The 21,918-nt window shown below is 46.0% G+C and overlaps 1 protein-coding gene across 3 annotated transcripts in view; it reads right to left on the bottom strand.

Annotated features, from left to right (window-relative positions):
* Positions 1-21,918, bottom strand: part of WWC2 (WW and C2 domain containing 2) — a 210,298-nt gene that overhangs the window by 101,621 nt on the left and 86,759 nt on the right. For all 3 annotated transcript variants that reach the window (XM_045055201.1, XM_023252316.2, XM_023252317.2), the window contains one exon: positions 7,336-7,445. In XM_045055201.1, the coding sequence (XP_044911136.1) occupies positions 7,336-7,445 (110 nt within the window). The remainder of the gene's footprint in view (positions 1-7,335; positions 7,446-21,918) is intronic.

Raw genomic sequence — 21,918 nt, 5'->3', positions numbered from 1 at the left:
TTCAGGACATCCGAAACAGGGCACTTTTACGTGTTCTCCTTTGAATTTTTTTTTCAACGTTTATTTATTTTTGGGGGGACAGAGAGAGACAGAGCATGAATGGGGGAGGGGCAGAGAGAGAGGGAGACACAGAATCGGAAGCAGGCTCCAGGCTCCGGGCCATCATCAGCCCAGAGCCCGACGCGGGGCTCGAACTCACGGACCGCGAGATCGTGACCTGGCTGAAGTCGGACGCTTAACCGACTGCGCCACCCAGGCGCCCCACGTGTTCTCCTTTGTTCTGCTGGCCCGATGGGTGGTTCTTTCCACAGATAAATGTTTTTTCCGGTTCTTTCCGGCAGATAAATGTATTTTCTCATTTCTTCCCCCATACTCCAAGAGCCTGTGGTTTCTTGAATACCAGGTTAATAAACATGAAACTCCATTTGTAAGCGATGGCGGACCACAAAGGTTCTAAGCAAGGCCGGGAAAGGATCTTGGCTGTATGTGAGGAAGAACGTCTGACAGAAACGTGAGGTCTTACCATCTCTGCGCAACTCAGCACTAACTCTACAGAAGAGTCTGTATAATTGAGCAAGTTTTTTTGATAAAAGATTATATGGTAAGTGAAAAGAGCTTATAAAACCGTATGCATACTACTCCCACTTCTGATATAAAATTATATTTAAAATTCTGTGTGTCTGTTTGTAGTAATATGAAGTCTGGACGGATACACACGAAGAGACTTAGAATACTTAGTTCTCTTTGGGTGGTGTGAATATGGACAATCCTTTTCTTCCTTTGATTTGCCTGTATTTTCGATTTTTCGCCTATGCACGTGCATTACTTTTATGCAATTTGTGTTTTTAAAAAAAGAGACAGAAAGCAAAGGCAAAGGTAACGAGGGTCTGAATTAGGAAAATGACAGTGGAAAAGAGGTTAGAGGAGCAAATGTGGTATTACATAACAGATAAAAGTTCTATAAGAACTGACAAAACGATTCTACATTTTTCAAGTTAATAATCATGAAGACTGTAATGTATCAAAAGATGATAAAGTCAAAGGGAAAACAGAAGAATCCCATTTTGTACTTGTTTCTTTGCAAGTTTTGACGACAACAGAGGCGGCAGTGTCCTATAAATGAAATGTCTGACAAAATATTAGGACCCTCAAAGCCACAAATAAAGGCAGAAGAGTCGTTCACACGGGAAGGGCAAAGAACAACAGTCCGGCAGATAAATGACAGCACGCTGGGGAATGAGGGTGAGGTCACATCTTCGGGGAGCGACAAGATACAGGGACTCTCAATGCGTGGCAAATGAGGGGCGAGGGGGAACAGTCTGCAGGAAGGAAGGCTACAGGTTCAGGAGGAAAGGCACGGTCACCTACGCCAACCCTACATCTGGGTGGAAGGAAAGGACCGCTGCGACTGAGAATAGATCCCGGAAGTGAAATATGTGGATTATTACAGATCAGTGATACTGACAACTGTTAGTTACTCTCACTAAAAACGAGTATCATTACCACTGAAATGTTTTACTCGCATGTCTTAAGTGCCTAGAATGTTTCTTTATAAAATATCCTAACGGTTTCCCCTCCTAGGGAAACATAAAGGATAAAATAAGACACAGATGAAACAGGAGGGTCCCAAATTTATTTCCCTTCTCCTAAAGGAAACAGCTCCACATAAAATATCGCCAACACTTGAGAATTTTTCATCAAATTTAAACACAACAGGTGTTGCTTCGCAACTAATCCAGAGCAGTTTGGCTCAGCTAACACGGGGTAAGCGCACGCTGTCCGGTCTCTCCGACTGACCACAACTAAAAACCGAGGACAGCAGAACAAAACAGCAAGAACAACAGCGACAGTGTCCGGAAAACAATCAAAGCAAGACTCGGCACGGTAAGTAAGAGCAAGGAGGATCGTGGAAGGAAACTGGAACTCGCAGAAGCATCACATGGCAGTGAGTCCTATCTTGTTGTTTTACACATCCCTCACCTCTGGTGCTTCCCATACCCCCAGGTACTGCAAATGGGTGCAGCCCGACCCCGCTCTGCCTTGTCGGAGGACCGGCAGGGAGAGGGGGTGCCGAAGGGCGCGTCTCCCACGACCATCCGGGGAAGCCCGGGAAAACGGGCTGAACCCCGTGGCGGCCAACGGTGGTGGCGTGGTCCCCCCTGCGCCAGCTCATCTCCTGTCCGCTCGGTCCTGAGGAGCGGCCGGCAGCGTGTGGCGAGGCTAAAGGCACAGAGTACCTGTTAGAATGCCCAGACGAGAGGCTCCGCAGAGCCAGAGGGCATGGGGCAAGATGGCAGAGAGGAGAGTTGGGAGAGTGTCTAGGTCGGCCCTTTTTAAATTCGGTTATTTGCTTCTTAGTGTGGATTTCCAGGAGTTCTGTGTCTGGCCTGGATATGGCTTCTCTGTCAGATGAAGGCACGAATATTCATCCACGATACCGTGTGCTATCAGTATCCGATTCCTTAAAAATATGCTGAGTGAAAGATTCCATTCACGGAATCAAATGTACTCAGTGTACGTGAGGTTCTGGAACACGCAAAACTAACCCATCCTGATAGAAGTCAGGACGATCCGTAGCAGTGGGGAGGGGGGGTGATTGGAAGGGATGGGAAAGAACTTAGGGGGGTGATCCGCATCTTGACCGGAGCGGCCGTGACAAAAGATTTATGCATTTGCCACAATTCACCCAGATGCACTTAACAGCTGTGTATTTTCTATCAATGAGACCTCCATCATCAAAAGAAAGACAAAAACATTAAGGCACAACTCTAAAGCTACTAAAAAGTGATTTATTTCTGCTTCTAGTGATAATATCAAAACCTTATAAACCGTATTTCATAATTACCTTTCCGTTAGTTACCAATGTCCCCCACCAATATCCATAACCCCCACTCCACACAAACCCACGAAAAGGTGGATTCTATCATAAAACGCTTAAGGCCTAAAATACTTTTATTGTCAAGGTCAAATCTTTTACTTCTAGATACTTAACAGTGTTACACAGAAATAGTATTAAACAGCCAAACAGTCTTCATTTCATTTTTTTTTTTTTTGTAAATAAAGAGAAAATAATGCTGAAACTATACAATGTCAAGACACAACATATGTGTGGACCAGCTGTTATGAGAAGATAATACCATTTGTTCCCTAAACTACTTCACAAGACTGTCTTTAAGATTAATGAGATAATGGACCAGATCCTTTTTAGTGGGAAAACTACTCGCTGTGGGTAATTTGGGCACTTTAGGGCACAGTGAGTCCATCAGGCCACCGGGATACGATTATCGCACTAAAGCAAAATGGTAAATTTAAAAACCTACATTGTAATAATTGAGTTTTTAAATACCCACAGTGGTGCTTTCTGAAGCACAACATACACTTGAAATGAACTTGAGTTTCTTCAAAAACAAACAGAAAACTTTTAGCGTGTGAGTTAAACAACGAGCTCTTCCGTCCTTCAAACGTTTAAGAGTTTATCCTTCTACTAGGCACCCAAGGTTAAAGAAATGAAGATACAGGCACTGTCCACAAGAAGCTCACAACTTGGCGAGGAGAACACACAAATCAATAAGTTAAAGGCCGTTTGCCACGTGCTTTCCAAAAATCCCTAGGTACCTGGCACTGTAGAAATACCTGGACCGAGCACCCCAACAGAGGGGGGGCGGCGGGCACCTGCAAGGTGCCGGAGAAGGTCTGTGGGAAGCAGGGAGGTCTGGGCAGAGGGGTCGAGAAGGATGTGGCCGAAAGGGAGAGCCGAGGGGCTGGGCCGAGAGCGCTCCGGGCTCGAGCCAATAGTTGCAAGGAAGCTCCCAGCACAGGTGCTATGTCCTCCGGTGTGGGGGCGGGGCAGAGGCAAGGAGGCAAGTGGAGGCCTGTGGGGGCAGACAGGAAAGGGCCCCATAGCAAGGAATCAAGTACGTGCATCTGGAACTGTGGACAAGGCTGAAGGGACAAACCTGGCAGCCGTCAGTCTCAGGAAGTAACTGAGGTCCTCACCCAAGGGGACCCGCAGGCTGCACACAGAAGCCCAGGGGCAGGTGACGAGGGACAGGCAAAGGAAACCGGGCAAGAGCAGCCAGGTATGTTAAAATAAATAAATCAATAAATCCCAGCAGAAGGTACTGTGAGGAAATAACCCACGGTGACAAGGGACTCTGTCGGATGAAGAAAGACGAGACCCCGGTGTGGCCTGGATCGGGCCATTTGTGGGGTCTCAGGCAAGCTCAGCAAGGGCAGTTTCTGTGACACGACGGAGAATGAAGGCCTCACGCAGGCCGTGGCTTTCGGGAAGCTTCGCCGAGAGGGGGAGAAAGAGTGGGCCATGGCCGGCGAGGGACTTGGGCTGAAAGACGGTTTTGGGTATGAATGAGCGGGGTCGGGGGGAGCCGGCCGTTATTGGTTTCTTCTGGTAGTTTTGGTTTGGTTTTTATTTTGAGTTTCCAGAGTTTAAATACGAAGACAACAGAAGCACTAGGTAAAGAAGTGGGGGGAGGAATTTTTAAAACCAGAGAATGACGGGTAAAGAAACGAAAGAGGGGAGGAAGATGGGATATAAAAGTTATCAAGAGGGCTCCTGGGGATGGGGGTGCAGGAGAACCTCCCGAGACGGGGAGGAAGCCCTACAGGTGGCCCGTGGGGAGCGAGAGGGGAGCCGAGGGCGTTCAGCTCCTCGTTTGGTACCATGAGAGTTCAGTTTTGGCGAGTCAGGGCAGGTAGGCTCGTTTTCTGCTTCCGCAAATGTTCTTTAAAGAAGACAAGCTAAACTTGCGTCCGTATGAAGTAAGGATGCAAGTGAGATTTAAATAGTGACGCATTCCAGATATTCCGCTGACCGTTTATTTGTCAGAATTTTACCAAAAGTAGTCCCTTCCATCGTAACATTAAAATATTTGGGGGGGACTGGCTGGCTCCTTTGCTGGAGCACGCGACTCTTGATCTCGCGGTTGTGAGTTTGAGCCCCACGCTGGGTGTGGAGATGACTTAAAAAAATAAAATCTTGGGGCGCCTGGGTGGCGCAGTCGGTTAAGCGTCCGACTTCAGCCAGGTCACGATCTCGCGGTCCGTGAGTTCGAGCCCCGCGTCGGGCTCTGGGCTGATGGCTCAGAGCCTGGAGCCTGTTTCCGATTCTGTGTCTCCCTCTCTCTCTGCCCCTCCCCCGTTCATGCTCTGTCTCTCTCTGTCCCAAAAATAAATAAACGTTGAAAAAAAAAATTTTTTTAAATAAATAAAATCTTTAAAAAAAAATAACATTCAAATAGATGTCAGTCACTGATAAGCAATAGAACCCACTTACAATAATACAATCAAGGAAGGTTTGGGGCGCCTGGGTGGCTCAGTCAGTTAAGCGTCCAACTCTCAATGTCAGCTCAGGTCATGATCTCACAGTTCATGAGTTTGAGCCCCACATTGGGCACGATAACAGCACGGAGCCTGCCTGGGATTCCTTCTCTCTCCCTCTCTCTCTGCCCCTTCCCCACTCGCTCTCTCTCAACATAAACGAACATTTTTAAAGAAGAAAGAAGCGTTTACTGAAAGATACAAAAATGAAAGCTAACCTTAAAACCCACAATTATGAATTCTTCACGGACTCCGGGGCAACTTTCAGGGAAACATCTCTCTACCCAAAAGTCGCACTTCTTCTAATGACACAGAAAAGAGACAGCGGCAAAACCTGCAGAAACCGTCACCTGCACTGACACCGAACTAATGTGTGCATGAAAGCTGGTTCCCAAACTATACGCCCCAGATCACCGGCTGTCGGTGTTCACTGAAAAACTGGCTTCACTCTCCCGTGTCCTCGCTCCTTTCAATCCCTCCATCCCATCGACCTGTGTGAGGCTCAGACAAGTTTCCAGCCCTCAGGCCTATCCCGCGACAGGACTCCCTACGCCGCCTGCGGGCCCGACGCAGTGGAACCCACGCTCGCCTCGCCATACTTCCTAACTGCCCTCTCCTCTGGCTGCTTGGCGGCCACTGGGTTGTGGGGGAGCCTTTTCCCCGCCGCTCTCGGTGGTCTCCGGGCAGAGCCCCTCCCTGTGGTGTGGATTGCTGGAATGGGGACCTGCATCCCGATCGCCCTGCAATGGAGCCTCCCACCAGATCTCCTGGGGGCACCAGGCCTTCTCCCCCAGCTCGGCACATGCCCCCACCTTCAGCCTCTGCAGGCGTCGGGTAGGAGTGGAGCAGTTCTATCAGTTCTGGAACCCTTCCCCGTTGTCCTGGGAAGTATTTGCACAGGTAAAGAAAGATTCTGACAGGAAACCAGTGCTAGGATATTTTCTCCGATCTGATAGAAGTGCTGTAAGCCTATTCTGTATGTTTAACATACGGAGGTTTCTAAGAGAGAACTGTTATTAATACGGGCTTTTTGTGCCTCTTCAAGACTTCATCATAGACCGACACGAGGGAGGCTGCAAGCCACCACTAATAACCGGGCATCAAATAAGATACTTCTGTTCTTTCAACTTTTTATTTATATGTTTGAGAGGGAGCGGGGGAGGGGGCACAGAGACGGGGAGAGAATCCCAAGCAGACTCCGCACTGTCAGCGCGGAGCCCGATGTGGGGCTCGCACTCACGAACCGCGAGATCATGACCTGAGCCAAAATCTAGCATCAGACGCTTAACTGACTGAGCCACCCAGGCGCCCCAGATACTCTTCTATAATATTATTCCTAAAGATATTAAAAAAGAGTACTACATTATATAAATCTTTAGTGCAAGAGACCTATGAGAAATAAGTTAACCGAGTATAAACCATGAGGTATTACTCAAAACCCAGAAAAATAAAAGGGTTAGTTTTTAAGTGAAATAAGCAAAGCGAGTATCAGTATTACACGTGTCCACCTGAAAAAATTTTTTAAAGGGGTGGATAGAGACCCAAACATAAACACACACACAGACATATAAAAAATACCCCGAGTATGTGTTTCAAAAAGTTGTTCATGTTGGGCCGTACGCACGCCCAACTCTGTCCGTGGCAAGGACGAGAAAAAGGGGAAACCCAGTCCGAGGGGCGGTGGTGACGGGACGAGGCAAATGGCTCATGGTCTCCACAGGCCTCTAGACGGGTGCTCGGGAAACTCCTACCAGGCAGACACGCACACGGACAGACAGATTCGTTTCTCTGTCTCTGCCCCCATAAGCCCAATTCTATACGCGCCCCAGATTGCAAAACAGGCATATGTGTTCATGTTAGTCACTGACCAAGTGGGGTTTACAATAAAGAAGTTCACTTTGTAGAGGGTTGATGCTTTTGCATGATTCTAGATGGGGGGGGGGGGGGGGGGGGATCACTGTTCTGCTATGTTTACTGTTACCAAAATGGAAAACTTACTGTTGACGTGATCGATGTAGTAGACACCAATCTGTGGGTCAAACCCTGCTTCCCATCCCCACGGAAGTTCATCCCCAACACAATCGGCAAACGACAAGGGCTTCGTTAACCTACAACAAACCAGAATACACGTACAGGTGATTCTTTCTGTCAAACCACATGTGTCAACATTCAGTTACCCTCCCCACAAGGGAAGACATGTCTAGGCCGCATTTCCCTGCTGTTCTTGATTGTATCTAGAGTTGGCACCGCTGTGTCTGGAATCTCAAAGGGGAAAAACAAGGATAAAATACAGAGACGAACATCCAGAAAAGGAGCAGTAAGTCATAACATCCTTTTCAAAGTTCACAGCTTCAGACTGGGCGGTAAATCCATACAAAAAATAAATACGGACTATTTTATTTTATTTTATTTTATTTTATTTTATTTTATTTTATTTTGAGAAAAAGAGAGCGAGTGCACACATGCACCTGCAAGCGAGCAGGGGAGGACAGAGGGAGAAGGAGAGAGAGACTCCGAAGCAGGCTCCAGGCCCAGGGCGACCGTGAGATCATGACCTGGGCCGACGTGAAGAGTCGGATGCTTAATTGACAGAGCCACCCAAGTGCCCTGAATAAGACCATTCCAAGCTGACAGTAAGGACGCCTGGGCCCTAGGCTCTAGCTCTACGGCTAAATGCCTATCTCAGTACGAAGACGATTTTGTCTCAGGATTCAAACGCTGGCATCGTGGAAATCACCATACCAGTAACCCCAAGACAAGGCATGCATCAGCCTACGCTAACTTCAGATTTAGAGGCTCCTACCTAAATTAATGGAACACTTCCTTGGTTGTGAGGTCCGCTATGAGTTCTCCTTGATGGGAGGGACAAGTTTATTTCATTTTTGTAAGTATCTTCTACACAACAGTCACTCAACACGAATTTTAATGCAAGCAAATGCACAAGGTATTTACGTATCGATGTGATGTCACCTTTTGAAACTGCCTTACACTTTCTCTTTAAGCTTCAAAATGAATGGGGAAACTTACAGTGTCTTAAGCAGGTTTCAAACCTGATCGCGGGTTGATCTTTCTCTCTCACTTCCTTCATTTTTGATTCTGAGATTCTCCTTGGCTGTCGGTGCACCCGTGGGCAGGCTAACCCTACAGACTAGTGAATGCCCCGTTCCTGGGTGGCCAACATGAGTTGGCACACCTTCTGATTTAATGTGCTAGCAACACCAGCACAATGCCTACACACAAAATCACCCGGAGTCCCTTTTATCCGCGCTCGCGAGTATCAACCATGTCGGAGCTCAACTGAAATGGAGCTCGTTTCCAGAACCTCATCGGTCATCAGAGTAACAAACTGTGTCGTCTGCACCCTTCAGAACGCCGCAGGAACAATATGAGAAGGAGAGAGACCCTTTCTTCCCAGGCCTGGCCTACAGGAGCCTCCTCCAAGGACATAAAATACCAACGGATGAAACGGAGGGAGTGCCTCCTTTCCTCTCAATGCTCCCATAGCATGAAATCTGCATCCGGACAGAGCTCCAGGGACACTGTTCTTTGAAACCAGGTCAGGTGGCCGAAGTCATAATGAGAACAACCAGCTGTGTCACTGATTCACTACGAGGCCACCTTACTGGGAGCCTCTATCTACCTCAGTTTCCTTCTCTTCCAAGCGGTGATCACACTCCCTTCTCCTCTCCCTGCAATTTAACGGCCTCCTAAGATTGAGGTGAGATAAAAAAGGAATGAAATTAGGACACTGTCGAGGACATATGGTAAACGGTCAACAAAGGTTAGAGATTGTCAATACCAGCACAACACGTGAGTTCTCTCATTCGTTCTTCAGAGGGACGGAGTCAGACTCTGGTTCTCAAAGTATAGCCCTCATGACTAGCAGCATCAACGTGCAGGCACCGGTCAGAAAGGACAAATTCCTGGGCCCTAGCAGAGGCTTAGAGAATCAGAAACTCTAGGGCCCAGCAATGCATGTTTCATCGAACTCTCCAGGCAGTGATGGAAAATCTGGGAACCACTAGCTCAGGAGGTAAGAGCTTGAAATCTGGCACCAGAGACATGGGTCAAATTCCTTGTCTGCCACTTACTTGCTATACAACCTAGGGCAGGTTGTTAACCTTAAAAAACCCGTTTCTCGATCTTCTTTTCAAAGGTGGGTGGATTACGAAGTTTAAATGAGACCTGACTAGCATAATGCTTGACAAACGGTGAGCTTCAATATACATTAGACATTATACGTTAGTGACGTGAGCCTCGGGCAACGTGCCCGAATATGGCAACTCGCCATATTTCCTCTGCAAACCTGGAGTCAATCTGAACCCCATCGGAGTCAAAAAAAAAAAAAAACCTGTGCTCTTGGAGCTGTGCTTAAATTCCATCTCAGATCATAAACCACCCAGGAAAAGTGACCAAGGGATTAGATACTGTATCAAAAAATCTCCATACCATAGGAAGTGGCCTTGTCTTCACCCATTGTAAGACTGATCTCTGTCTACCTTGATAAAGTGGATTATTAGATAAAGCCCCTTGGCCAAGTTACCTTGCATATTATTCTGTTCTCTTTCCCTAACCCCTTTTATCGATGCCGTCTAAAACGCACACACATCCTAAAGCAATGAATAAGACACGGAAATGACAAAAGAGTGGCATTACACAAATTTTATCCTGGTACCAAGTCAACATGTTTAAGCACAAGGGGGACAGGAATATATTTATCACTCGAAGAATGAAAAGTCACAAAAGCTTCAGAACATGGGTTATGATTACAAGTTACGGTAATTTGACTACACTTGGAAATAATCCAGTTTCTCCTATTAATTGTTCAGTAGATAATAAGCGTTTTATTAACTGTCACTGTTCCAAGACTAGAATTACATCTATAGGTACCCATGTAATTATGAGCTCAGTTAAAAATTCAGACGTTTCCATCCTCGGGAATTTTAACATAGAAGTTATTTGCAGTGTGACTTCAAAAATCAATCAGATGCTTTATATTCTGTTACCTGGATAGATAGCTAGCTTTTCTCCGCACTCTATCAATAAGTAAAACCATTAAATACATATTGGTAAATTTTAAAATTTTAGAATGTAATTCTTACCCGAATTACAAGATACAAACAGAATGACATTCTCAGGTACCAAACAGAATTAAGCACTCAATTATGCTGTTATCCTGATAATGGGAACATATTACTATGACATAGTAAGAGGTTAACACAAAACAAAAAGAAGTAACAGGTGCATTCCAAAATCAGAAACAATATGACCTAGAACAAACACAGTAAGCAGAAATGTTGATTAGTTTCTAAACTTCTTCGTCTTGTTTTGGACAAGGAATCTCTGAAACATTCAGCCTTTCTCTGATGTTGAGGAAGTAAACATCGATGGAGTTTTGTGGTGGTTGTTGTTGGTTCCTCACAAAGGAGCAACATCATGCAAAAAGCCTGAAACTAACAAGAGTCTTTATGCTAAATTCCAGAGACTACTCTTTGCTTTAAAAACAGCCTTCTTTTGCACCGTGACTAATGTGAAGAAAATGGCAATTTACTGCGGCACTGTGCCAACGTTGACATACGAAATTTGAACTTCGCGTGGTATTTCCCCTCTTTGCGGGCATTGTGTCATCCCCGTACATGAGCCGTCCGTTAGTATTTACTGTCAATCATGGATACCTGTCCTATGACATGAGACGCCACACAGACTAAATATTGACAATTACGTGACGCTGAACACTGTGTGTGAGCAAGCACAAAACCAGAACGGAGTTTGTACTCACCGCACTAAAAGATAAGGCACTGGACAGAGAAAACCGTTCTCAGGTTAACAGAACTCTTGCCACGATTCAAGTCCCCCAAATGTATAGTTTGGCCTGAATGTTAATAAAGGTCCTAACAGTTATTTTTACTTCACAGCATCTGCCGTGGCCATTGTTAACTCAAAGCAGAGTTCGTATTGTGAGCGGTCCATGATCACTGCAGAATCTGTCCACACTAACACTGCTGAACTGCTCTGAAACAACAGGGAAGAAGTAAGGATGTGGTTCACGATTTGGATTTCGAAAGAAGGGCAACATGTTTTCTAATTTTAATTTATAATGATGTTGATTAGGCCCCTCTGCTTCTATCACCGTGCTAGTCCGGGGAAGCAGCAAAGGGACAGAAAGAGGGGAATGAGAGGAAGGCGTGAAGAGGGGCAGCAAGAAGCAAACACCTTTTTTTTTTTTTAAATCTTTATTTATTTATTTTGAGCGAGAGAAGCAGGGGAGGGGCAGAGAGGGAGACAGGGAGAGGGAGAATCCCAAGCAGGCTCCACGCTGCAGCACGGAGCCCAACACGGGGCTTGAATCCATGAACCGTTAAAATCATAACCTGAGCCGCAGTCGAGAATTGGAGGCTTAACTGACTGAGCCACCCAGGCATCCCGAGCAAATGACTCTTAAGAGAAACTGGACAAACCAAGTCAGAGGAGGGTAAGAAGGTTAACTCTGTGTCTCTGTGGAAATTCACTAAGATTCTTCAAAAGGAGTCATGTTAGATAGGAGAACCACAGACAGGGACAGCGCTGAGCCCGGTACACCGGGTCAAGGAAGAGACCAGGGCTCCGTGATATCAATGGCTCGCCCAACGTCTCAAAGCTGGGAAGGCGTGTAACTGGGCAGCCCAACCAGCCCATTTCTTCAGGCTGAGTTCAAGTACTCGTTGCACCTGCCCGGGCTCCCAGACAGTCCTTCCCTGTGTTGGCCCAGGGTCTGGTCTTCCTGTAACTTTCACCTGCTGGTGCATGCTTTATCCCTTTGGTATCCCTTTGATCCCTTTGGTATCCCTTGGTACCGAAGAGTAGTAGTGTAATCCCTCTTCCATGTGATGGGCTTTCAACTATTTGAACCCAACAGTCTTGTTTCCCAAACCTGCTCTCCTAGAACCCAAATGACTGGTTCCCTTCACCGAGCTCATAATTCCTTCTCTTCTCAAAAGCCTGCCAGTCGTCAGTCCGTAATCCACCCCATTCTCCTTGCTCTGCAATCACGTCCCATCAATGATTATCAAGTATGGATCTCCCCTCTTAGAGTCCATTTTTTCCTCCCGGCAGCCTACAAACATATCCAATCCCTCCACCCTGAAAAAGCCTTGCCTCAAATCTTCTGGTTCCTCTTTGACATTCACTTCCTAATCATTTATTCATTCCAACCTAGAGATCTGAAATCCGTGGAGGACTTTAGGAGGCCCTATCACCTCCCTTAGACCTAACCCCTTCTATAGCTGCTTCATGAATACACTACCGAAAGGCAGTATTTGTGGGTAATTCACCTTGGAAAAAGCACACTGCTTATGCTGTTGGTTTGGGGACTCAGCGACATCATCTGCAAAAATGTCGAAGCTTAGAATATGCTACGTAAAAAGAAGCTGACTTTTACGTACAGTGATTACACTGAAAATATAAAACACTCCCTGTTTACCACGTACCACACACATGTGTCAATACACATGAATGTGCACGTTAAATCCTCATAAAACTCTGCAAAGTAGATACAAGTATTGTTGCATCTGAATAGCCTGTGTAGGGGGCACCTGGGTAGCTCAACTTGGTTATGCGTCTGACTTCAGCTCAGGTCGTAAGTTCAGGTCGTAAGGACTTCAGCTCAGGTTCGTGAGTTCGAGCCCCGCATCAATCAGGCTCTGAGCTGTCAGCCCGGGAGCCTGCTTCTGATTCTGTGTCTCCCTCTCTCTCTCTCTCTCTGGCCCTCCCCCGCTCATGCTCTCTCTCTCTCTCTCTCTCAAAAATAAACATTAAAAAAAAAAAACTAGAAACAAAAAATGAATAGCCCGTATAGGAAAAAATTTTACTTATGATCCAGTAAGCACACGACGACTGGGTAACATACACCGCTTCTAGTCAACATCTGCCATTTCCAGCCATCTGCTGTATCATGCAGTATGTGGCCGTAACTGTTGTTTTCTAAGGCATGCATTCCTCTGTTCATATGCTATCTGCATGTGACTCTCCTCCAGCTTCTGGAAGAAGTGGCAAGGGAGGGACCCCTTTAAAAAGCTCTGGAGGGAGAGGAGAAGGGCCTGGACGCTGAAGCAGCATCGAGGGGGCACAGGAGCACCCTGCGGCCCTAGTCACCGCCCGAGGGGCTCCTGTAAGGAGGTAATGGTCGCGAGCTCCCCTACACGGGCCTTCGTGCCAGCCACCTTCACCAGAGGCTCTGAAGGGAGTAGAAGGTAAAGTCCAATCACAGAGAGCAGGAAAGAGGCAGATCAAGGACACACAACTCTCACATTCTTTGAAGACTTGCCCAAAGATCGAAAGTAGCTTTTAAAAGATACTTATCTTTTTTACATGATGTGTAGACTCCATTGCAGTTTCCTTTTTTTTTTCAGAGAGAGAGAGAGAAAGAGAGAGAGAGAGAGAGAGAGAGAGAGAGAGAGAGAGAATCCCAAGAAGGCTCTGTACTCTGCACTGAGCTGGAGTCACACAACTGTGAGATGGTGACCTGAGCTGAAATCGAGAGTCGGACACTTAACCAACTGACCCACTCTGGTGCCCCTGAATTGCAATTTCTACATACAACTGTATGATTTACACACGCCATTCTGAAACAGGAGGTTATAAAATGGTTCGCCTGAATTGGTTATACTGTCTGCCTATTTTAACTGAAAGAAGTTGGTGCCTATAAGGTCAAAATCGTGGATTACATTTCCAACAGGAGCTCTTTAATGTAAGCTCAGACTGAAAGTGTGGAGTTAAGCAGTGACTCTCAAACCTACGTGTACATCCAACTCATCTGAAAGGCTTATTAAAACAGATTGCTGGGCCCACCCTCAGAGTTTCTGCCTCAGTAGTTGGGGAGCTGGGGTCTGGAAATCTGCGATTCTTACAAGTCCCCCATGTGATGTGACGCTGTGGTCCCTGGACCATACTTTGAGAACCACCAGTTAAACCACAAAATCACACCCCTAATCCACCCAGGTGATGGAGAAATGAAGACAAACTCCATTTAAAAATGAAGCTGGAGGGGAGCCTGGGTGGCTCAGTTGGTTAAGCCTCTGACTCTTGGTCTCAGTTCAGGTCATGATCTTATGGCTCGTGAGTTCAAGCTCCACACCAGGCTGTGCGCTGACAGCGTGGAGCCTGCTTGAGATTCTCTCTCTCTCCTCTCTCTCTCTCTCTCTCTCTCTCTCCCCCCTCCTCCTCCTCTCTGTCCCTCCCCCACTTGTTCTCTCTCTCTCTCAAAATAAATAAATAAAATTTTATTTATTTATTTATTTATTTATTTATTTATTTATTTATTTATTTTTAACATTTATTTATTTTTGAGACAGAGAGAGACAGAGCATGAACGGGGGAGGGTCAGAGAGAGGGAGACACAGAATCTGAAACAGGCTCCAGGCTCTGAGCTGTCAGCACAGAGCCCGACGCGGGGCTCGAACCCATGGACCGTGAGATCATGACCTGAGCCGAAGTCGGCTGCTCAACTGACTTGAGCCACCCAGGCGCCCCAATAAATAAAATTTTAAAAAATGTTTTATAAAGAAACTGAAACTGGAGGCAAAAGCCTGTGCTTCATAAATACCCGTATTACGAAAACTACGGAATTAATGGCTTAATAATTCTCAGATTAGGGCCACTTCATTTAATTTGAAGTAAGCATTTTTTTCCCTCAAGGAACATGGAAACAATTTTAAAATAAGTTCTTTGAAAGCAGGCTTTCCTTTTTCTTTCAGTTTCTCACCTGCATACAACAAAATAGTAACAAGTACTCAACATCGGTAGTCGTCAGGAAAATGAAAATAAATAACATGATGAGGTACCAGTTCATCCCACCAGGATGGCTATGAGTAAGACAAAAGCAGCAACACCCCCAACATCGAAAGTGCTGGCACGGAGGTGGAGAAAGGGGAACCCCGTACATCGTGGGCGGGCAGGTAAAATGGTGTAGCCTCGGCAGAAAAGTCTGGCACTTTCTCAAAGAGTTCAACACGGAATTACTCTATGACCCCGCATTTCTGCTCCTGAGTGCACGCCCAAAAGAACTTACAACAGGTACCCAAGCAATTACGTGTACATGCATGTTCACAGAAGCACTATTTACGGGAGCCAAAAAGTGGCCACACCTCAAACGTGCATCAGTGGATGAATGGATAAATGACGTGCGGTCTGTACATGCAACGCAGTGTTGTTATCCCGCCGTAAAAAGGAAGGAAGTGCCTATACACGCTACCGTGCGGATGGCCTCCAAAATACGATGCTAAGTAAGGCCAGACCCAAAAGGCCACATATGATATGATTCTAGGCATATGAAGTACCCAGCACAGACAAATCCATACAGATAGAAAGTACGGGAGGAGTTGTCGGGAGCTAGGGGGAGGAGTGAGGGGACAGAGACTCTGGAAGGGTAGAAATGTTCTGGAATCAGACAGAGATAGTGCTTGCACAACCCTGGGAATTGTCGTAAATGCCACTGAACTGCTCGCTTTAAAGCGGTTAATTATGTGGTGTGTGAACCGAACCTCAATAAACTATTTTTTTGTAAATAGGAACAAGTCATAACAATGCAAAGACTCCAAGTGAGTAAGGTATTTTCACAAGAGGAAGTTAAATAATAAAAATGCGTGAAAATGCATAACTTCACTAATAATAAAAACAAGCGCCAAAGAAAACAACAACGAGGCTTGATTTAATTTGCAGCCAATATATTAGGGTATCAAGTTTTTGTTTTTGTTTTGCTTTGTCTTAATGAAACGCAGTTCTGGCGAGGATGTGAGGAATCAGTTACTTTCATTTGTTGCTGGTAATTTCGCAACTTGATACATTCCTTTTAAGAGACAGTTTGGCAGTATTAAAAAAACCATTGAAATGCTGACTCCATTTACCCTAGGAATGCCATTCTTACCCAGTCCCCCTGACTCCTGTCCCAGAGGACCACTCCAACACAGGCTCGGCTGCCATCTAAGGCGGCTGACGGCCTGCTCTCCCCCCCCCCCCCACCCGCCAGCCTGTTCTCTGAGCTTCTCAGAGGCACGGCCCCCCGCTCTCTTCTCTGCATTCCCGGCATCACGTCCACTTCATACGTAGCCAGCTCGGAATCCTTGCTGACTGAATGGACGAAGGTTAGAAGGAAAGAACTGGAAAGGAATGAAAACAATTACGGAAGGGCTGTTGTTGGTTGGTTGGTTTGTTTGTTTTTAATTTTCAATGTATATAAATGTAACAGTAAATGCATTTACTGTGAGCAAGATGAAGGTTAGTATTTAGGTGATAGTTGATGACTATGCGGATGAACAGTCGATAATAAGGTGAGAGTTAACTATGGGACAGGCTAGGAGAAAAATCTTTCAATATGGCCCCCAAAATCTCTGGCCCTGTAACTTATTTCAGCCTATTATAATTACATCATGCACCACAAATGAACAGCTAAACAGAAAACACATTCTTCGTTGCAGAGAGGTAAGAGAATTTATTGCAGGTGTTTCAATAATCCGGCAATTTTTTACCAAGTATTTGACCCTACGGAAGAAAACAGGGTGGTCAACACACTTTAACCTGAACCTCTTCTGTGTCCTAAGTGTCAAGAAATGTTTGCCCACTGGATTACTTGGTTTTGGAAAACAGCTTGAGGTTTTAAGTGGCTATGTCGGTAAAGAAGGTAGGAATGCGGGCGAGAGGAAGAGGGCTTAACAGATTATTATCCCAACAAACAAACCCACCACCAAGACTGCCCCGCCCTCCTGCCGCCCGCTCAGACAGGACAACCACCATGAACTCCATCCCAGACAAGAATGCAAGACGCTGGAGGACTTACTCTGGAGGATGTGCTGTCCCCAGAACAACAAAGAAGGGACCCACAGCACACCCCTCTGGATGGCTAGAACCTTGCTGGATTCGTCCTCTTCCTTCAAGAGGCTTCCCGAATGGTTGCAATGATCCTGCACTCATTTGATCAAAAGCTAAGGAACTAGAGGGCTCCTGGGCGGCTTAGTTGGTTGAGCGCCCAACTCTTGATTTCGGCTCAGGCATGATCTCACGGTTCGTGGGTTCAAGTCCTGCCTCAGGCTCTTCGCTGACAGTGTGGAGCCTGCGTGGGATTCTCATTCTCTTTCTCTCTCTCTGCCCCTCCCTTGCACTCTCTCTCTCAAAATAAATGAATAAACTTAAAAAAACACAACAACAACTAAGTAATTAGGAAGATGTTTTTTAATCCCTAACACCTTATCACATAGGGATAACCCCAGGTAACAAGCGGTTTCATTCCAGGCTGTTTTTCTTAAATAAACGTATGCACCCATATACGGAAGCACATACAATATTATGCACATTTTTACAAGATTGGTGTTAAACTAAATAAACTATACAGACACTACAGTTTTGAGCCTTGCCCTAAAAAACGCAACTAATATATTCTCATTATGAAAAATATATAAAATAGAATAAACTATTATTAAAGTCCTGCCTTCATTTCCCTATACAATGATCTATATTCCAATACGTTGGTTCTTTTCAATCCATCTATAAATCCACCTGCGATTATCAAACATACAAACAGGCTCATACTGTGTGCATTTTCTAGGACTTTATTTAGTTTGCAATACAAGTTAGAAACCTTTCAATGATCGTCGCTACAGGATGACCTCAATCTTCTAATATCTACATACACAGAATGGATTACAGCCCATTATTTGACTAATCACTAATTAACAGACATCGGTTTCAACCTCCTTCGAGAGGAATCAATGCTTCAATGAACATACTTGTAAATATTTTAGCTCTCAGAGTATTTTTTAGAATAAATTTCTGACAATGAGTCAAAGAACATACCTACTTGTAAAATTCAAAAGTGTCAGTGTGCAATAGAGAGACGTTAAAGACATATTACCATTGGAATTTTTTTGAATGTTCACTTATTTATTTTGGGAGAGAGTGAAAGCATGCACACAGGAATGGTAGAGAGAGAGGGAGACAGAGAATGCCAAGCCGATTCCGTACTGTCAGTGCAGAGCCCAACACAGGGTTCGATCCCACGACCCTGGGATCATGACCTAAGCCAAAATCAAGAGTCGGACGCTAAACCGACTGAGCCACCTAGGTGCCCCATCACTTAAATTTTTTAATTTTGATACCTACTCTCCTCCACGTGGGCATTACCAATTTGCACTCTCATCCACAATGGAAGTGTGCACCATTACCCCTGATATGGTCGAAAGGGGAGGAGGAATCTAATAATTATTAGTAAGGTTTGTAACTTTTATTTTTTTCCTCTCTCTCTTTTTTTTTTACATTAAAAAAAACTTTATTTTTATGGGGGGGGCGGGTAGTGAGAGAGAGGGCAACAGACTCTGAAGCGAGCTCTGTGGTTTCAGCAGTGAGCCAGATGTGGGGCTTGAACTCACAAACCCTGAGATAATGACCTGAGCTGAAGTTGTACGCCTAACCAACTGAGCCACCCAGGTGCCCCTGTCTGTATGTTTATTTGCTTCCTTTGTAAATTGCTCTTTTCTTTTTAATTTGCGAGAGAGAGAGAGAGAAAGAGAGAGAGAGAGATCAAGGGCAGGGGAGAGGAGCAGAGGAAGAGAGAGAGAGAGAGAGAGAGAGAGAGAGAATTTAAACCTGACGCAAGGCTCGATCCCACGACTGGGATCAAAACCTGAGCCAAAATCAAGACTTGGACGCTCAACTGACTGAGCCACCCAGGAGTCCGTAAACTGACCTTTTTGAAACTGTGCGGTCTGCCCTTCTTATTGCTTTGTAGCAACCTGTGATATACGCTGGCATTAATCCTTTGTCAAGTTGCAAATATTTTTTTCCCACGGATATTACTTGTCCGTGAACTTTGTTTACGATGAGTATAATAAGACTGATTATTTAAAAGTGTTGGGAGGGCACCTGGGTGGCTTAGTCAGTTAAGCGTGCGACTTCAGCTCAGGTCACGATCTCACAGTTTGTGGGTTCGAGCCTCACATCGGGCTCTGTGCTGACAACAGCTCAGAGCCTGGAGCTTGTTTTGAGTTCTGTGTCTCCCTCTCTCTCTGTCCCTTCTCGGCTCACACTCTCTCTCAAAAATAAGTAAACATTAAAAATAAAATAAGATAAAAGTGTTGGGAAAATTGGATGGCCAGTTAGGGGAAAAAAGCTAGGTCCCAGATCATCCTTCCAAAATAAGTTAATTCCAGATAAATCAAAAGAATCGCATGGGATAAATGAAACTGAAGTACGAAACCAACTAGAACAAAAGATACACAAAACTTCTTTAAGACTTCCGGGTTCCATTTCCACATCCAGTGTTTCAAATTGTGGTCCTTTAACACTTGCCATTGAAAATAAATACCATGAGAACACAATCATACGAGAAATTGTAAAGAGCTGCTGACAAGAGACATTAAGCTTACAGGTTGCTCTCTTTGTTGGAAAGGCAATTAATGAGAATCAGAAAGGTGTTGAAGTCATACTAGCGCCAGACAGACTTTCTCCTTTACCTGACTGGAAGAGCTGAAAGAAAAGTAAAATAGAAAAATAATATGACTAATGTGATGTCCCTGTTCTACTACCCCCACCTTGGGAAACCTGGTCCCAGACCAGTGGAAGACCCCCAGCAAGGAGTTGGCATAACAGGGACAGATTTTAATTTAGGAAAGTGAACCTAACGGCACAGCACTGAACGGAATGAAGCAGTGGTCCCCGAACCAACAGCGTTAGCATCATCTGGTGACTTATTAGAAATGCAAGCGATCGACCCCCTCCCCTCAAACCATGAAGTCAGGAACTCTGAGGGTGGGGCCGCACCCTGCACCTGCCTCCGACACCTGCTACAGGATGAGAGGCCCTGGACTGGAGAGACGCTGAAACATCCCAAGGTTCCATTTTACCATCACGTCGTAAGCAACGGCAATTGACAAGGAGAAAGGAAACCAACACGGTGGCAGACAGGAGGGCTGTCTAGGGAAGGTGACAGCAGCATCTGAGGCTGCCGGGGAGGAGAAAAGCCTCCTAGTAAATGCAGAGTTCCCGGCCATGGATATTTGGAAGTGGAAGCTGGATAAAGAAGTGCTGGAGTGTTACAGAAACAATGCGCTCCCTGCACACGAAAGAGGTTGACTGAGCAAGTCTCCGATTCTGTGCTTTGAGTAGAGCGAGATCAGGATGGGTAAGCAAAGTCATGGGGAATTAATTTAAGATATGCCATGTGTGAGGTGGCAGAGGGACACACAGGTAAGATATGGACCCAAATTTCCACAGGGGGATGGGAAGCTGGAAAAGATCAATGAGCCAGACGAGGCCTTGTTTGGGATGTGCCCACAGTCAACCGGACAAAAGCAGATGGCAAAAAGAAGGCTTAGAAAACGGACTTCCACCGGAAGAGGGGAAAAGCCCCAGTTCACTCTCTGATCGTTTCATTCCTGCCAATAGGAAGTAATGAGAAACTCCCCACAGAGGAACATTTCATTCACGCGTGCATCGGGTCACCAAATATTGACCGAACGTCTCCTCCAAGCTCCGGACTTACAGGATGTGTGAGGCATGGGTCTCGTCCGTCCCCCAGTGGTCTCTCCACAGGTGACCGGTGACTGGCTGCCCTCTAGATGTAGGCCTGGCCTAAAATTCTCGCTCCGTGATCGCTAAGTGTTTGCTTTGAAAACCCATCCCTGAGTGTGTGCCTGTTTGTCGTACGACCAGAAAATCACTGAATTAACACGAGGGAGGCCGTTCAGCCGAACACAAGGTAATCCTCTTAACACCGTATCAGACTCTCCACGGACCGATGCACCCAGCTCTCCGGCTTATGTCCCACCGACCCCATGTTTGTTAAAAGGGAAGGAATCTCGGCAGCCGGGAAACCCAGCGGGCAGAAGCGACACGGGGACGGCCTCTCCTCCACACGCTGACCAGGCCTTCACTACTGTGCTCTCCTGCCACCTGACCGCGGGGAGCAGCCACTGCTCGTGCCGAGACCTCGTAACCCCAAGCCCAGCTGTTGTCAGTACTGTTTAACAGCGTTACTGGAGGGGCACCTGGGTGGCTCAGTCGGTTGCGCGTCCGACTTCGGCTCAGGTCCTGATCTCACAGTTCGTGAGTTTGAGCCCCGTGTCGGGCTGTGTGCTCACAGCTCGGAGCCTGGAGCCTGCTTCGGATTCTATGTCTCCCTCTCTCCTGACCCTCCCCTGTTCATGCTCTGTCTCTCTCTGTCTCAAAAATAAATAAACATTTAAAAAAATTAAAGAAAAAAAACAGCATTACTGGAATGTAACTTCTGCACCATAAAGTCTGCCCGTCGCTTAAGCGTACAAATCAGAGACTTTGAGTAAATCTATGGAGTTAGAAACACCACGCAAACTAAGTTTAGCACGTTCCCACCAATCCCCGAAGATCCCTTGTGCCTAGGTGCAGTCACCCCCTGATCCCTACCCCCTGCCCCGGGCAACCACCAATTTACCTTCGGTCTCTACAGATTTGCTTTTCTGGAATTTCACCTAAACGGAGTCCTACGGCGTGTGGCTTCCTGTGCCTGTCTTTTTATTCAGCATGTCGTTTGGGTTTTTTTGAGGCTCATCCATATTGCTGTGTGCGTGGCAAGAATCTGTT

This window comes from Felis catus, chromosome B1 (genome assembly GCF_018350175.1).
Source record: "Felis catus isolate Fca126 chromosome B1, F.catus_Fca126_mat1.0, whole genome shotgun sequence".
Lineage (NCBI taxonomy): Eukaryota > Metazoa > Chordata > Mammalia > Carnivora > Felidae > Felis > Felis catus.
Note: the sequence above shows the minus strand (reverse complement) of the source record. Positions and strands in the feature narration are given on the sequence as shown.